The 17734-nt window shown below is 44.8% G+C and overlaps 1 protein-coding gene across 7 annotated transcripts in view; it reads left to right on the top strand.

Moving 5' to 3' along the window:
- Positions 1–1840: 1840 nt before the first annotated feature.
- MCUB (mitochondrial calcium uniporter dominant negative subunit beta) overlaps positions 1841–17734 on the top strand; it is a 120388-nt gene continuing 104494 nt past the window's right edge. For all 7 annotated transcript variants that reach the window (XR_014813194.1, XR_014813192.1, XR_014813193.1 and 4 more), the window contains exon 1: positions 1841–2009. Coding sequence is in view for 3 of the 7 variants with exons in the window: in XM_084973190.1 (XP_084829316.1) it covers positions 1914–2009 (96 nt within the window). In the remaining 4 variants the exon portion in view is untranslated. The remainder of the gene's footprint in view (positions 2010–17734) is intronic.

The raw sequence follows: 17734 nt of genomic DNA, 5'->3' as shown, positions 1-17734 counted from the left end.
AATCCCACTACTGGATATATATCCGAAAGAAATAAGTATCTCAAAAAGATATCTGTAGCTCAGTGTTTATTGCAGCATTATTCACAACAGCTAAGATAAATCTCTTTCATTTGGAGCACCAGAGAACAGAAAGAAAGGACTCAGGTAAAGTAAATTACTTCCAGGAGTTCCCGCCGTGGCTCAGTGGTTAACGAATCCAACTAGGAACCATGAGGTTGCGGGTTTGATCCCTGGCCTTGCTCAGTGGGTTAAGGATCTGGCATTGTCTGAGCCGTGGCGTAGGTCGCAGACTCGGTTCAGATCCCGCGTTGCTGTGGCTCTGGCGTAGGACAGTGGCTACAGCTCCCTAGCCTGGGAACCTCCATATGTTGAGGCAGCAGCCCTAGAAAAGGCAAAAAAAAAAAAAAAAAAAAAAAAAAAATTACTTCCATGTGGACCTCATATTTAATGTGTCACTATCTGTGGAGGTCAATGGTATGTTGAAACACAGATGCTCATTAACAGGTATGAACCAACTAAGAATGGTGACAGTTTTTGCTATGGTAGATACCTGCATCTTTCTTTTTTTTTTTTTTAACCATAGGCGGGGGTCTAATCCGAGCTGCAGCTGCTGGCTAGTTGCAGCCGGTGGCAAAACGGGATCCTTAACCCACTGAGCGAGGTCAGCGATCTAATGCATCCTCATAGAGACCACGTGGGGTCCTTAACCCACTAAATCACAATGGGAATTTCCTGCATCTTTTTTCAATAAGGAAAGGAGATTATCATGAGGTGAGATTTACCACTTGTTGCATTGTTTGCCAGTTTTGATTCATTAACTCAAGCCTCTTGCAGATTTAGTAAATAAAAACAGTATGCCTGGTTAAATTTGAATTACAGATAAACAATACATAATTTAGCATAAGTATACCCCAAATGTTTCATTTAAGAAAAGTGTGACCCATGCAGTATTTTGGACATACTTAACATTAAAAAATTATGTTGTTTATCTAAAAATAAAACTTAACTGAACATCCTGTGTTTTATCTACCAACTCTGTTGTAAATAAAGCTATGTGAAAGCTTGGATTAGGCTGCTCTTAAGTGGTTTGTGTTTGTTTCTACAAACACAGTCCAAGACAAAACATTAGGGTTCCCAATTGTTGTGAAAACTTTTCAATTTCTTAGCTGCTTCAATTAATAACGTGCTTCAAAGGAGAAGCCAATTCAGCTGTGAGAGAGACTGTCCCAAAGGGTTCTGTGTGGGTCACCATCAATCGGACAGCAAACCTCTGGCAGAGGTAGGCCCTGGGAAACATTCGCTGCTCAGCGGGGAGCAGAGAGCACCGGCCACCGCCGCCCGCAGCCCACGCCTCGAGCTGAAAGGTGGAGCCTCCGTGGACTTGCTCCTCTCGGGCAGGAGGGAAACTTCCAGAGAGACCCTGCCCCTCTTCAGATCCCTGACGCTCTTTTCCGCTCACCCCATGCTTCCCTGCCTCGTGGGGGTGGAACGGAGAAGACTGCCCGCCGGGCACTAAGTACCCAGAATCACCAGCGAGTTTTGAAATCAACAGCTCCCCAGGAGTGAGCGGCCGGCGCCCGGGCTCTCGTTCATTTCAGAAGGGGCTTTAAGGGAAGCAGGGAGGCCGGCCAAACATCCGGGCTGACCCGCAACACCTGAGATGCGGAGGGCGGTTCCCTCGCGCTCTCATTCTCTCCTCCCGCCCCTCCAAATTTTGGTCGGAGGAAAGAAAACAGGCGTGTGCGAAGACCAGAGGAGGGGAGAGGGACACACCCTCCCTTTAGCCCGCCCCGCGCTGCGCGGCGCGGGGAGGCGGGGGCCCGGCGAGGCTGCGCCCACGGAGAACGCCGGCGCCCAGCCACCAGCGCAGACCATGGCCCGCTGACTCCAGCGGGAGCGCCGCGCCCGACGGGATGATGCGCTGGAGGGGCCCCTGGCCGTGGCGCGCGCGGCTGCTGACGACCCCCGGAACCCAAGGCCAAGCGCATTCGCGGCCGCCGATGCCCCAGGTGAGCCCAAACCTGGTGCCGGGGGAGGCGGCTGGGAAAGTTTGCGTGGGGCAACTTCGGCGGGAGCGAAAGCCGAGCGGCCGGGACTTTCACTGCGTTTTGATGACACCCTCGCCCCCTCTGCCCCCGCTCTGCGGACGGGAGGTTAGGTCATCCCTCGGGCCATGGACCTGGGCCCGGCGGTCCAGAGTCGGGGTCACCCCCAGGAGCCGAGGGAAGGAAAGGCCAAGGGCTACGGGGAAGTGAGCTGGCGCATCACCTCGGTTAAGTTGGAGTGCGGGGACCACCCGGCGGCGGCCGCGGGAGCAGCACAGTTGCCCCGGGAGACAGTTTTTCCGCGTCCAAACCGCAATCTGGAATAAGTTTTCAGAGCCGCTTTACTGTCTGCTCGATTGTCGGTGCCGATGTGGCCTAAGGGGGCTAAGAAAACGGTAAAGCGAGCCAGCGCGACAGCCCTGAGTACGTACTGTGGTAGGACAGTGAAATTTCCAACCTAAAAACTACGAGCACCTCCCTTTCAAAGAGGGAAGGAAAACTCGCGTTTTGTTCCGAGAGCCGAGAGACGGGTGAATCATGTGTGTGCTGATGAGTAACAGTTGGCCTGACACAGTTGTATTGTGGAAATCTTTGTAGAACCGTTGCTTGGAAGAGGAGGGAGAGCGTCGGTCGATGTGCGCTAAAAAATACACGGGAAGACCGGGTTGGGGGATGGGGTGAAGTACTGGGTGTAACTGGGATTGTGATGGGGGCTGACAGGAGCCTGGGAGCCCTAACTCTGAGCCTAATGAGGAAAGACAGCCTTGGAAGTAAGAGCCTTCCAGGTGCGCGCGGTTGGGGAGGGCGTTGTTTTTTAGTTTTCAGCGCCGCCTACCCACCCTTAGAAATCAGTTTGATTGTTAACGAGAAAAAAAGATGTATTTTTTTCTTTCCGCAGTTAGAAAGAAAAGCAGAAAGTAAGCGATGCCGTTCCTGTTATCTTGTCACTTTCACTTCCTGTTCACCCCCCCCCCCTTTTTTTTTTCCCCTGCTACGCTCTCTGGGCCTCAGAGTTTGGAATGATGGCGGAAATACTTAAATGCCCTTTCTGAATGTTTGCAAGAGAAGAAGGAAAGGCATTTTGTTCCTTATAACTAGGAAAGGGCCAAACTTTGTAGGATGTAAAATTAGTAAGCTTAATAGAGTAATTGGAGAGACAGGCTTTTTTCACTTGGTGAAACGTGTGCTTTTATTATAAATGTTGCACTTTACAAAGACGAACCAAAAGAGTAAAACAGCCCAGTACAAGGAACCTTCTTCCTTATACACCATTTCAAATTAAATTATCGATTCAGGTTTCTGTTAAGTCCATTTAACATTTTAGTAGAATGGTTATGAATCCCAAGACTGGCTGCCCTTTTTCAAGTGATCACCTCGAAGCCTTTTCTCCATGTTTACCACCTGATGCTCTCCAGGGTCGTGCCATTGCATGCCCCAGCAGGAATTGGATGCTCTTTTAAGAGAGGTAGAAAAGGATACAGTGGGCCTTATTAGGCTTAATCATAGGGGAGCGGTGGTTAGTACTTTGCCTCTAGGTAATCCTCTCAAGAAGCTTTACATTGGACTATTTCTAATTTACAGATTTTTGTTTTAAGTCTTGACTAGCCATGCTCTTGAGTCAATTTGCTGAGCTTTAGCAATGCTTCCATCATTTTCCTTGATTGCAGAGCCTCGAAGAATAAAGAGAAACCTTGGGGTTTGCTTCTTTATATGCTCTTTGAAATGGTACCGTAAAGAAACTGACAGAAGTATCCTGGCTGCCAGAGAGTTTCACTTCACCATTTTCTGCAAATCAGATTCACTGGTTGTAGGGACATCTTTCCTCCTAAGGTCTCACTGTTTTGTGATTGCCTCATTTGGTGTGAAAAATCGTATGGCTAAAGACAAGTGTGATTTTTTTCCCTTGGGACAAGTATTATTTTTATATATTTTTGCTATGAACATTCAAACCTCTAGAGCCTCTGAAAGCAGCAGGGAAAAGAAAGTGGCATATGTGACCTGACAGCTCATAAAATCCTCGTTTGAAAGGACTTGTCATTAATGGTATCTCAAATAAGCATTCTCAATTATATTTGGTCTTTTGAAAGTGGGAGTGTGCCTTATACTTGAGTAATTTTGAAAAACATGGGTGTTTACCTAGGTGAGTTATTGTCAGTGTTTTGTGGGTAGAAAAAAATTTTGTCAACATGGATATGTTCATCTGAAGCATAAGAGAGCCAGATCATATTGTATTTTTTGGCCAAGGCAGGGCCTGGGGTCCATGGTCACATTCTGGTGGCAGCGTCTCTGCTTTGTTGGCAGCACTGTGGCTGAGTGGTTGACACAGCAATCCATGGCTCCTGTGGGCCTTTTGATTCTCGAGGACACGGCTTGGAGTGATCATGATGTCTGGTCAACTATCACTAAACAGAAAGCTTTTGCCTAATTGTGACTTTTTCTTTTTGGGGCCACACCTGGGGCATATGGAAGTTCCCAGGCCAGGGATTTCACTTAAGCCGCAGTAGCAACCCCAGCTGTTACTGCAATACCAGATCCTTAACCCACTGTGCCACAAGGGAATTCTCTAATTATGCCTGCTTGCTTGCTTGCTTTCTCCCTCCCCCTCTCCCTCCACCTTCACCTCCCTCTCTTTTTCTCTTTCTTCCTTTTTGTTTTGTTTTGTTTTTTTTGCTTTTTAGGGCCGAGCCTGTGGCATATGGAAATTTCCAGGCTAGGGGTCGATTTGGAGCTGTAGCTACTGCCCCGAGCCACAACCACCGCAACCCCAGATCTGAGCCACATCTGAGACCTACATACACCACAGCTCACGGCATTGCCGGGTACTGAACCCATTGAGTGAGGCCAGGGATCGAACCCGAGTCCTCATGGATACTAGTCCAGTTCGTTACCACTGAGCCACAAGGGGAGCTCCAGTTGTGCCTTTCTCTTTTTGTTTGTTTTGTTTCTTGATTTTTTTGGGGGGGGGGAGGGGCCGCACCTGTGGCATATGGAAGTTTCCAGGCTAGGGGTTGATTTGGAGCTGCAGCTCCACAGCCACAGCAACGCCAGATCCGAGCCTCGTCTGCAACCTACACCATGGCTCACAGCAACGCTGGATCCTTAACCCGCTGAGCAAGGCAAGTGATCGAACCCGGAACATCATGGTTCCTGGTCAGATTCATTTCCGCTGTGCCATGACGGAAACTCCCAGTTGTGCCTTTTTTAATTTAGGTGTTCTGCTACTTAATTGGAGAGACTCCTTGATACGAGTAGAGTCCCTCCATAAGCTATGTTTAGAATTTTAAAAAATCAGGTGTACTTTGCCGAGAAGTTTAAGTATTGAGTATGCTTTTTTTAAATCTTAGAAACAAAACATTTCCATGTTTAATGCCACCACCAAATGGTAATTTAGAAATTGTTTTCACCTGTTGAATTTAATAAACCTGTTCTCCTTTGCCCCTTCCCTACCCTTCAACCTCCTGTGTTTGTAATTGGCACATGTTCTCCATTCCTGGTTTCAGAGCTCTCTCCTGAGGACAGTGATTGCTTGTATGTTGGTGATTGTTTGCACATGATAGAAAAGACCAGTTTGTCTATTAAATATTCAGCAGTGCTACCTTCCCAGCACTTAGGTATCAGTACTGGGTTTGGGGTGTTTGGTTGTTGTTTGTGCCTTTGCCACACCAGAGGGGTGTGGAAGTTCCCAGGCTAGAGGTCGAATCAGCGCTGCAGTCGCTGGCCTACACCACAGCCACAGCAACTCGGGATCCAAGCCGCATTTTCCACCTGCACCACAGCTCACGGCTACGCTGGATCCTGGATCCACCAAGCAAGGCCAGGGATTGAACCTGAAACCTCATGGGTCCTAGTCAGGTTCATTAACCACTGAGCCATGAAGGGAACTCCCTTTTGTTTTTGTTTTTATCTTACTGTTCATGACAATTTAACAGTAAGCTCAGCCAAGTCATTCAGTCTGTTTGAGCCTGCTTTATTTGCTCCCTTTGCAAAACAAGATTTGTCTAAGTGGTCTCAAAAGCCCTTTCCACCTCTAAAATTGCTGCTTTGTTATTTTACCAGGAGTTGTAAATATACTGTTGAATAAAATATTATCAGTGTCAGGATGTTTGTCTTAATGGTTCACAACCCTCTTTTATGATCTTAGGCGATCCGTAAAGTGGCAGTTTTAACGAGTAATTGTAATAATTGTTTTCGCCTTTAAAAAGAAGTAATTTGATGGGGTGAGCATGTCATAACAGCGTTCTGTTGTGAATTGTCTCACTCTAATATTTCATTCTGTTATTGCCAGAGATGTCATCTGTGAAATACTGCTTATTCAAGAGACTTTAGTATTGAGACCTTAAAAACCATTGGGAGTTCCCTTCGTGGCGCAGTGGAAATGAATCCGGCTAGGAACCATGAGGTTGCAGGTTCGATCCCTGGCCTCACTCAGTGGGTTAAGGATCTGGCGTTGCCGTGAGCTGTGGTGTAGGTCACAGACACGGCTCGGATCTGACGTTGCTGTGGCTCTGGTGTAGGCTAGTGATTAGACCCCTGGCCTGGGAACCTCCATATGCCATGGGTGTGGCCCTAAAAGGACAAAAAAAAAAAAAAAACACTATTGTATAATAGACATCTTGAGCTAGTCTACAGGCTATTAACCAATACATAATAAAGTAGTCTTATCGCAGCCACAGTCTATATGTGTTTTTTTTTTTTTTTTGGTCTTTTAGGGGTGCACATGGCATATGGAGGTTCCCAGGCTAGGGGTTGAATTGAAGCTGTTGCTATTGGCCTGCACCACAGCCACAGCAACGCCAGATCTGAGGCACTTCTGTGACCTACACCACAGCTCATGGCAACACAGGATCCTTAACCCAGTGAGCCAGGCCAGGGGTCGAACCTGCATCCTTATGGATACTAGTCAGATTCGTTTCCACTGAGCCGCAGCAGGAAGTCCTAGAAGCATCTGATTTTTGATCCCATTTAATTTACCCCAGTATTAATTTTCCTGGTTTCTTAAGCAAATACCAGCTCTTTTCTCTGAGCCATGTGTTCAGACTGTGTGGAATGGGATCCCCCATCCAAGTGTTTTACGGAACATTCCTCGTTGGCGTACCTTTTAAGAAACAAGGCCTATGAAATGAGGTAGTCAGTTAAGAGGTGCCTCTTACAAGAACCCATGGAAGAAATTGTTATCTAGTCTTGGTCTTAGAATTGGGTTTCTCCTGAGCAGCTTTGGGGTTTATTATGCAGACAGTAAGCGTACAGCCAGGGGTGTTCTCTCTGTGCACTGGCTGCCAGAAAGCTTAGGGTCAGATTTCTCAACCCCCCCTTTTAACCGGCATGAAAGTCCTGCTGACATGCGTTTTATGTATTTACCATGCTCGTGGTTTCATCATCTCTGCCTTCATTTTTCCCTCCATTCATGTCATCCTCCGTTTTTCTGTAATCATCTTTTAATGGGGAAAAAATGGGGCATAACAAGGTTTTGTTAAATTTCAAAATTCAGCTCTTGGGTGTTTGAACAGATATATTCAAAAGAGTTAGTGGTGGAAGCGTGGCAAACCAGTCTCCCCCTTGTTCACAGTCTCCTTGGCACTCTTCCCCCCCCGCCCCAGAAGCGCTCTATCCATGTCGATTGCATTGAATTGAATTGCTGTACGAATCTACTTTGGATGCTCTGCTTCTCTTTGTGGTCGATTTGACAAACATGGTTGTCGCTTAGAGAAAGGTGATGGTCCTGAGGTTCTTTCCTCTCCTCTCCCCTTTTTTTCGTCTTCCCAGCTTCACCTGTCCTCAACCTTCCTGTGTCCTTGTTCCTCCACTATCCTCTCCTGGGTGAAAACGGGGTTTGGGTCAACTACCAAGGCCAGTTAAATCTCTCTATTCTTCCTTTCCAGTTTAAATTAAACTGATTAAGGGTGTTATCTGATGGGTACGTGGTTTTTACCTTGTTTACGGGAACAGAAAGCAAGCGTACCTGGCTTTCCCATGGCAGCTCTCTGGGGGATAATTAGAGCTCCATCTAGGATTCACAATACCACTGAGAACGGACATGTGAAATTTGCACTAGCAGCAAACTCTGTTGAAGAGACTTCCTCCGAGCAGATTTGAGAGCAGGAAATAGGGAGCAGGGAAAAGAGAGGCAAGAGATAGAGCGAGAGTTGAAGTTGCCATAGCCGATGAGCAGAAGCAAGAAGTGACATGAAGCATGGACCCTCATATCAAGAAGCTGACAGGTGCACAAAGCTTTACTGTGGCAAACTGAAGGGAGGAAAGTCCTCAAGATGGGTGAGGGTGGAGTGGCTCAGTGGGTTAAGAACCCGGCATAGTCTCCATGGGGATGCAGGTTTGATCCCAGGCCTTGCTCAGTGGGTTAAGGATCTGGCATCACTGTGAGCTGTGGTGTAGGTCACAGACACGACTTAGATCCCACATTCCTGTGGCTGTGGTGTAGGCTGGCAGCCGTAGGCTCTGACTCAACCCCTAGCCTGGGAACTTCCATCTGCCTCGGGTTGAGCCTGAAAATAAAAATTGGTGAGAGTCACACCACAAGTATAGGTCTCACCTGAGGATCTTAGGATATTTACAAGATTGATAGTTTGGTTTATAGAGCTACTGTGGACACAGGTAATAATCCTCTTTTAACTCCACTGGGAACTCTCAATTATTTTGTTTTAGTCCGAGTGTTTTTATAATGAACGCATTGCTCAAATCACGTTTCTGGGACCTAAAGATGAATTTGATTATTTTCAGCTTCTTAGGCATAATAATAAAAGCCCTGAACCTGTTTGGAAGAAGGAAGAAGTTATCATTCTTCTTGATGAATCCTTATTGTTTTTCTGACTCTGTGCACGTGCTTGTGTGGCTATTGTGTTAAACATTGTGTTTGGTTTTGGTATGTGAGTTTCCCTAGTAGACGAATGGGATATTTGAAGAGGAGATTTTAAAAGATGTTGATGGATAACTGCTTTTTCTACCAGTAATGCAGCTGGAATATGCTTTAAGCACACATTTTTATTAGAGAGATTGACAGAAATGTGACCATAAACCTGACAAAACAGACCACATTTGCTTTCGAAAATGTGTGCAAACAGAACAGCATGGCGTTGGCTCTCTAAGCCCTTGTTGGAGGATATTTATTTTGACACTTTATGGTTGGATAACTCATTTGTGCAACTCTGCTTTGGGAATGATTCAGGTAATGTATCATGAAGCAATTTTTGTTTTTCAGGATAAAGTATGGTTTCTTTTAACCTTGTAAATATGCTTTCATGGGTTTGTAATTAATGAAACCAAAGCAAGCAAGCTCTACAACATAAACTCCAGAAATGGTGTGGCTTCCTGTCTCCAGTTCCCATTTTCTGCTTCATGACCTATGGGTCCTACAGTCCAGCCCCTAATACGTCTTTGTGTGGTTTGTCCCTGCTGGTGTCTGTGATGTTCCACAGGCAGCGTGGGGCACACACCTCTGGAGCACGGAGTTGCTGTAAGTAAGATTATCATTTGTTGGTCTTGCCATGCTTGGGGGCTGATTAAGGGAGTCCCCTTGAGGGTACATAGCCGAATTAACTTGAATACTGTTGAATGTTGAAGTCCTGGATAGGTTAACCCTGTATAGTGGTTGCCATTCATCTGTTTTCCTTGTACAGCCTAGAATCTGAGGTCTTTGAACGGGGGCTTTTAAAAAATCTGGAAGCTTCATACTGTTGTCCCAATATTTCTGGACCTTGGGGACAGAGGGGATAAACAGGATGGGAGAGGAGGGTCCAGCTGCCACCTGAGCCTTTACTGCTACCGCATGTGCTGCCATAACCCTCAGCAGGTCCCAGAGCTGGTTCTGGTTTGATTCCTCAAGATGTTTTAGCTGAAAATTGGCTTCTGTTCTCCCTCGTCCTGGTGTTAGGTTCATCTACTCTGAGATGTAGAGGCCAGTTCGCCTGCTTTTGGACTTTCAGAGCCAAGCCCTAGTCTGTCCCATTTTAATGGCTCATATTTCCCTTGTCTCTGAAGTGAATAGTGACTCTTTTCTGAGCCCTGAGATCTCAGTGGAGGAGCTACAGGGGCTCATTCTAGGTGTGAAAGCTTGCAGAGAAGATCCTTAAAAGTTACATGAAAGACAAGGAACCTGCACATAAAGTTCACCAGTTGGGTAACGAGACCGAAATATCAGAGACAATAAATACTGAAAGAATTCAGAGAAGAAGCATCATTAGTTGCATAGAGGTGAAACTTTGACTAAGCTCTGGGAGCAGGGTAAGGAAGGGTTTGGCAGACCTATTTGGAGTAAGAAGAAAGGGCGTAAACACAGAGAGTGGAATCTGAGAGGGGTCGAGGGTCTAGAAGCATCTGATCCCGGCTTTCAGAAGTATTCTCTGTGAAATGTGGCCCTTGATTTGACTTGGATTAGCATTTGAGACATCCTATTAAGACCTTACAGGAGTTACGTTTATTAGGTTTAATTCTACATCATAAAGTGACATTGATTCCTAGGATGTTAATAGGTGTTCCAGAAAAACAAATTCTCTTTAAGTCCAAAGAATGCTGGGCTAAGCGATCCCAAGTTCGCTGTGTTCCTTTGCTACGTGCTTTTGCTGATGGGCCTTGGGACAGTCTGGGAGTGGAAGGATCACAGACCTGTGTTATTCCACCGCATTGCTAGTAGCTTCTCCCAGAAGAGTAGTCTATAGGATACCATTTGGGAACACTTCATTTAAAAACATTGGATTGGGGATGGATTATGTGGAAATAATCCATGAATTTTTTTTTTTTTCTTTCAGGGCCACCTCTGCGGCACATCTCAGTTCCCAAGCTAGGGGCTGAATCAGAGCTACAGCTGCTGACCTATACCACACCCATAGCTACACCAGATTTTAGCCGTGTCTGTGACCTACACTGCAGCTCATGGCACTGCCAGATCCTTAACCCGTTGAGCGAGGTCAGGGATTGAACCTGCATTCTCATGGATACTAGTTGGGTTCTTAACCTACTGAGCCACAGTGGGAGCTCCTAGTAGTTCTATTTTTAATTTTTTGAGCTGTTTTCCATAGTGCCTGCACCAATTTACATTCCTACCAGTAGTGTGCAGAGGTTCCCTTTTCCCTACATCCTCGCCAGCATTTGTTATTTCTAGTCTTTTTTTTTTTTTTTTTTTTTGTCTTTTAAGGGCACACCCATGGCATATGGACGTTCCCAGGCTAGGGGTCGAATCAGAGCTGTAGCTGCTGGCCTATGCCATAGCCACAGTAATGCCAGATCCGAGCCGTGTCTTGTGACCTACACCACAGCTCACGGCAACACCAGATCCTTAACCCACAGAGTGAGGCCAGGGATCGAACCTGCGTCCTCATGGATACTCATCAGATTTGTTTCTGCTGAGCCACGACAAGAATCCTGGTCTTTTTGAATGGAGCCAGTCTTACAAGTGTAAGGTGAATACTTCATTGTGGTTTGGGTTTTTCCTTTGTCTGGTGATTGCTAATGTTGAGAACTTTTTTGCATACCTATTGGCCATCTGTATGTCTTCTTTGCAAAAATGTCTATTCAGATTCTCTACCCATTTCCCCCCGCCCCCCGTCTTTCCTGTCTGGTCTGTCTAAAGTTCACTCATTTAAAATTCACTCATTTTACTACTCATTTGCTATTTGTAACTCCCTGGTATTAGGGCCTTTGCATATGTATCTTAGCAGCATGCCTGCCCATCCCACATGAATCTTCTTTTTTTCTGGACACTACTAACTCCGGAAGAGCCAGTACTATATCTTTAATATCTGAGGGCATATGTCTTTACTTGTCTTATTTTGCTACTGCAGTGGTGCTAAATGAATGCGGTGTAAAGAAAATAGCTGCCATTGTCTTTATGCGAATGATGTTGGTCTATCCCAGGTGTTGGTAAACTTCTCCTGTAAAGTCCAGATAGTAAACACTGTAGGCTTTGTGGCCTACGATCTGTCACAGCCATTCAATGCTGCCAGGTAGAGACAATACATAAATGGCAGGGCATGGCTCTGTGCCAATAATCTATTGGCAAAAATGGCAGTAGGCCAGATTGGGCCTGGAGGCCATAGTTTGCCATATCCTGGTCTGGAGACTCTATGCAAAGGTGTGGCAGTCGTAACAGAGAGGCTGTTCTAGAAGATGAATCTGGGTTTAGCAATCCAGTGTGTATAGTAGGAGGAGGCGAGTGAGTACATTAATAAGGACCAGTCATGAAGACATGGTCGCTGTACGTGGAGCTGAAATAATAGGAACGGGCACCATAGACAAAAGGAAGAATATGAAGATGTGTGGGGCCTTCCAGCGGTGTTCGGTGAGGCAATCAGGCTTATACCTGTGAGGCCACAATGCCTGGCACATGAGAGAAGGAAAACGATGGATGGCAGCGAGTAAGGTAATGAGCTGCTATTTGAAATCAGGGGAAGAATCGAAGTCCTGTGGTGAGTTCTGATTCCTGTGGGAGAGGTGACATGGTGGGTGAAAAAGGCAAAGACTTGGGTAACAGTCAACAGGCAGTGCGTTGGCCCAGGCATTTATTCCAGTAGGTTATTTCTCTTTGAAATTATTAAGCCACGGGCGCCGTTCGTCTTTTCTCTGAACATGGTGTTAGAGCTTAACAGTCATTATGTATTTCCTCCCTTTCCTTCCCTAAACCTTTTCAAAAAATGAACTTTCTGTTGTCTTCTGTTGATGAGAATAAGCTATGCTGCTGAAAGAAAAGACCCAACAATAAACTTCTTTCTTTCTCTCTCGCAGAAAATGGTTCTGAGATAAGATTTTCAGGTCAGTGGCAGCTCTGCTCCACACAGTCATTCAGGGACCCTAAGCTGACCAGTTTCTCTGTCATCTTCTCTTCCAAACCCAGAAGAGCCTGGTAGGCATTTTAGGCTTGTACAGGGTTACAGGCTAGGCCTGGAGATGCCACATAATGCTTATGCTCATGGTCGTTGAACATTTCACTGAATAGATCAGGTGGCCACATTTAGCTGCAAGAGGGCTGGGAGATGAAGGGTTTTTGTGGACATTTAGCTGATCTGCTGCAGTCTCCCCTTGGCCAGAAACAGGACAGTTTTGCTTTTTGTGGTCAGTGAGTTTCCAAGGCTCTGTCTTGGTTCCCTTGTGTGTGTTCCTCAGCAGTAGCTATTTACAGGGAAACGATTTCTCCCCGGAAAATTTTAAAAGGAAATGGTGGAAATTCAGCATTTTTTATTTGGGCTGGAACAGGAATGTTTGACACCGTGTTGGGTTCATTATAAGCTGCCCTCGGGGCTGTAACTTAATAGGAAAGAGTATAGTCTCACTTGTAGCTAAGCTTAGGAAGAAGAAGAAATCGATTCTAATGGTTCAATTAGAATCTGAAGCCAGAATTCAAGTTAGTGCAATGACACCTGATAAGGAGGAAAAAGTATAATTGAAAGAAGATGCTGACAGTATGGTCCTAGGAAAGGATTTCGTTTAAAGGAGCTGTGGTGACTAATAGATAAAGGAGCAATAGTAAAAGTTTTAAAATTATCATGCGTATCTAGTATATGAATTTAGTGGCATTTTGTAGGCTAGCCTGTTATAAACATGGTCTAAAAAGGGGAAATAAATATTTAGGATGGTAGAAAGATGCTAATTAACTGTGTCTTAAGGAGTTCCCATCGTGGCTCAGGGGTTTATGAACCTGACTGGCATCCATGAGGTCGAGGGTTTGATCCTTGGTCTTGCTCAGTGGGTTAAGGATCTGGCGTTGCCGTGACCTGTGGTTGCAGACGTGGCTCAGATCCCCCGTTGCTGTGGCTCTGGCCTAGGCTGGCAGCTGCAGCTCCGATTGGACCCCTGGCATGGGAACCTCCACATGCTGTGGGTGCGGCCCTAAAAGACAAAAAGACCAAAAAAAAAGAAAAAACAAAAAACTGTCTTAAAATGTGTCTTAGTATATAATGTAATACTGAGGCTGATCTACAGGGCATAGTAGTTCAGGGGATATTCAGAAAAAGATTTATTAACAGAACCTTTATAATGTCTCAACACATTACTTAATCACATCTTTCTGGCTTATACACAGGCTTTTTAAATTTTAATTTGTCACAAGGCTTGGATATTGCTATTGATCAGTCTTTTTTTTTTTTTTTTTTTTTTTTTTTTTTTTTTTTTGGTCTTTTTGTCTTTATAGGGCTGCACCTGTGGCATATGGAAGTTCCCAGGCTAGGGGTCTAATTGGAGCTGTGGTGCTGCCTACCCCACAGCCACAGCCACGCCAGATCCAAGCCGAGTCCGCCATCTCCACCATAGCTCATGGCAACACCGGATTCTTAACCCACTGAGCGAGGCCAGGAATCGAGCCCGCAACCTCATGGTTCCTAGTCGGATTTGTTTCTGATGTGCCATGACGGGAACTCAACTATTGATCAGTCTTAAACGCATAACTTTGACTTGGAAATATTAGAAATGTTTTCCTTTCTCATTCTCATATGCTTCAACATTATTACTGTTTAATATAATGAAATGGCTAGATTGTCATAGATACTTATATATTCTTTGAACTTGGAGTCCAATGAAAGACTTGTCCAAAGGGCTATTTTATGTATATAATGTTATGCATATACATAACGCACACACACATATATACACACAATTGGAAATATATAATATCATCATTAAAATGAACATATTATGATGTTATGAACTGAGCCTGTGCCTGGTCTGGCGATGTCCTTTTCCGAAGGCTTTTTATTCTAATTCTATCCTGCAGCAGATGAATCTGGGCTTGATAAGCATATATTACCATTGCTTTAAGAATGGAAGGAAAAAACCGAGAGACTTGCTGGGGAAAAAAGCATAGGAAGAGTAGATCCTGCTTGGTCGTTAGTTGTGTGTCAAGGATCTAGGAGTTTGGGTTGACCCACAAGCCACCTCTGAACCTTGACTTTCCAGAATGCTCATGTGGCTCCTAATTGGAGGGAGGTGCATCATCCTAATGACGGCAAATGATAAGTCCCATCACATTGTGCCCAGCTTGTCGGGCTGCATGGGGCATCATGTTTTGGTACTGGGACTGTGCTTAGAAGGGACACTGACAAGCTGGTGGGAGGGAGGTACATCCAGAAGGCGGATTTATATCTGGGATGATTATGGGGCTGGATATTTTTTTGATCTGGTGAAAAGAAGGCCAAGAAGCAGCACATATTTGCTTGCAAACGTTTGAGAAGTTATTATGTGAAACCTTGTCATTCTGTGTTGCTTCAGAACAAAGAAATCACTCCTCAGACTGGGCAGAATAGGTGAGCAGAATTCAGCCGAGTTTAAGAAACTGTATATATTCTGCCTGTTCACAAATGCATAGACTGCTTTAAAGGAAAAAAAAAAAAAACTGAAGTATAGTTGATTTGCAGTATTATTAGTTTCAGGTTTACAGCATGGTGATTCTATATTTTTATAGATTATACTCCATTTAAAGTTATTACAAAATACTGGGAATTTAAAATATATTCCCTGTGATATACTTTATATCTTATTTATTTTATACCCAGTAGTTTATACTTCTTAATCCTCTTGCCTTATCTTGGCCATGTCAAAAACCCTTCTTCCCACTGGTGACCACTAATTGAGTCTGTTGCTCTTTTTCTAGATTCATTCATTTATTTTTTAGATTCCACATATAAGTGGAAACATACAGTATTTATTTTACTCTGACTTCACTAAGCATAGGTACCCTCCAGGTCCATCCATCTTGTTGCAGGTGGCAAAATTTCAATTCTTTTTTGTGGCTGAGTAATATTCCATTGTAAGTATATATCTCACACCTTCTTTCTCTATTCATCTGGTGATGGACACTTAGTTACTTCTGTATATTGGCCATTGTAAACAATGCTGCTGTGAACATTGGGATGCATGTTATCTTTTCGAATTAGTGTTTTCATATTCTTCAGGTATATACCCAGGAGTAGAATAGCTAGATCCTATAATAGCTTTATTTTTAATTTTTTGAATACCTTCTATACTATTTTCTGTAGTGGCTGTACCAGTTTTCATGCCCACCAACAGTGGACTAGGTTCCTTTTCTGTACATCCTTGCCAACATTTATTGTTGCCTTTTTGTTGCTTTTTTTTTTTTTTTGCCTCACCTGTGGCATGTGGAAGTTCCTGGGTCAGGGATTGAACCCACACTGCAGTAGCAACCCAAGCTGTTGCAGTGACAACACCAGATCCTTAACCTGCTGCACCACAGGAGAACTCCTTGTTGTCTTTGTGATAATAGCCATTCTGACAGGTATGAGGTGACAGCTCATTGTAGTTGTGATTTTCATTTTTCTGACCAGTGCTGTTGAGCGTCTTCACATGCCTGTTGGCCACTTGTATGTTTTTGACAAAATGTCTATATTCAGGTATTCTGCCCATTTTTTTAAATCAGAGTTTTCGGTTTTCTGATTTTTGAGTTGTTTGAGCTCTTGGTGTATTTTGGATATTAACCCTTTATCAGCGTAATTTTCAAATATCTTATTCAGTAGGTTGTCTTTTCATTTTGTTGATGATTATAATTGTTCTGCAGAAGCTTCTTAGTTTAATATGGTCCCATTTGTTTGTTTTTGCTTTTATTTCCCTTGCCTGAGGAGACAGATCCAGAAAAATATTGCTAAGACTTAGGTCAAAGAATGTACTGCCTGTATTTTTTTCTAGAAGTTTTATGGTTTCCAGTCTGACAGTTTAGGTCTTTAATCCATGTTGAGTTTATTTTTTGTAAATGGTGTGAGAAAATGCTCTGATGGCATCCTTTGACAAGTTCCAGTTTACCCAGCATTGCTTTTTTTCCCCTCTTTTTCCCCCAGTAGAGTTGATTTATAGTGTTATGCCCCCAGCACCACTTATTGAAGAGTCCGGATAGACTACTCCTCTAATACAGGACTCTTAGGTTCTAGATGGACTTGAGCAGAAACTAGAGGAGTCCTCTGGTGCTGCAGGACCCTGCTCAGTGAAGACAGCAAAACCAGGAGGTAAAACCCCTTTTCCTCCAGTGTCTCCTTAGCGCCTCCTACTGACAAAACTTTAGTGCCAACGCGCAAAGGAAAGATACTTATTTAAAGAACCCAGATTCATTTTCTCAGCAGTGAAAAAAGGGTGAATTTGGAATTTGGCAGTAAATTAATAACCATCACAAGAGTGGTGAGGCAACGCCTGTGCTGTGCTTGGAAGTGGCACCTGCCCTCGTAGGTGAGGCCAAGGTGGGATGGGAGCCGAGGCCAGACCGTGGTTGGGTGCTGGTGAAGGAGTGGTCGTTTTGAATTCAGTGCGATGGTCTGGACCAGAAATCAGGGAACCTGATCTAGAAACAGAGACTCCAACCCAAATGGAAACAGATAAGGCAGAGCGGGATCCCTCTTCCCCCGCCAAGAGGTCGGAGACCTGGAAGTACGTGAGGAAGTGAGACTGAGTAGATGGGATGATAAGGGGTGAATTATCAAGATGCCAAGAAGTAGGCTTCAGTAGGGGTGGTTGGAACCGGGGTCAGGTCCAGGTCAAAATGGGAAGTTCACCGAGGTGACCCCTGAGGTTCCCGTCGTCTCCCATGTTCTGTGAGGTCTCTCAGGCACATAGTCTGTCCATCACAAGGGCAGAAACTGCTGCAGTCCGAGGGTTGCTAAACCCAGACAGTGAGCTAGAAATTGTTGAACTGCTAGACATCCCTTGCTGACTATCCCTTACCCCCTGCCTTCCCCGCCAGGAAAAAGCTT

The sequence above is a fragment of the Sus scrofa genome, chromosome 8 (genome assembly GCF_054392235.1).
Source record: "Sus scrofa isolate SSC_HxYL_T2T_F1_AM1 chromosome 8, Sscrofa_HxYL_maternal_Yorkshire_Landrace_v2.0, whole genome shotgun sequence".
Lineage (NCBI taxonomy): Eukaryota > Metazoa > Chordata > Mammalia > Artiodactyla > Suidae > Sus > Sus scrofa.
The sequence above is the reverse complement of the archived record's forward strand: the minus strand, read 5'-3'. Positions and strand labels throughout refer to the sequence as shown.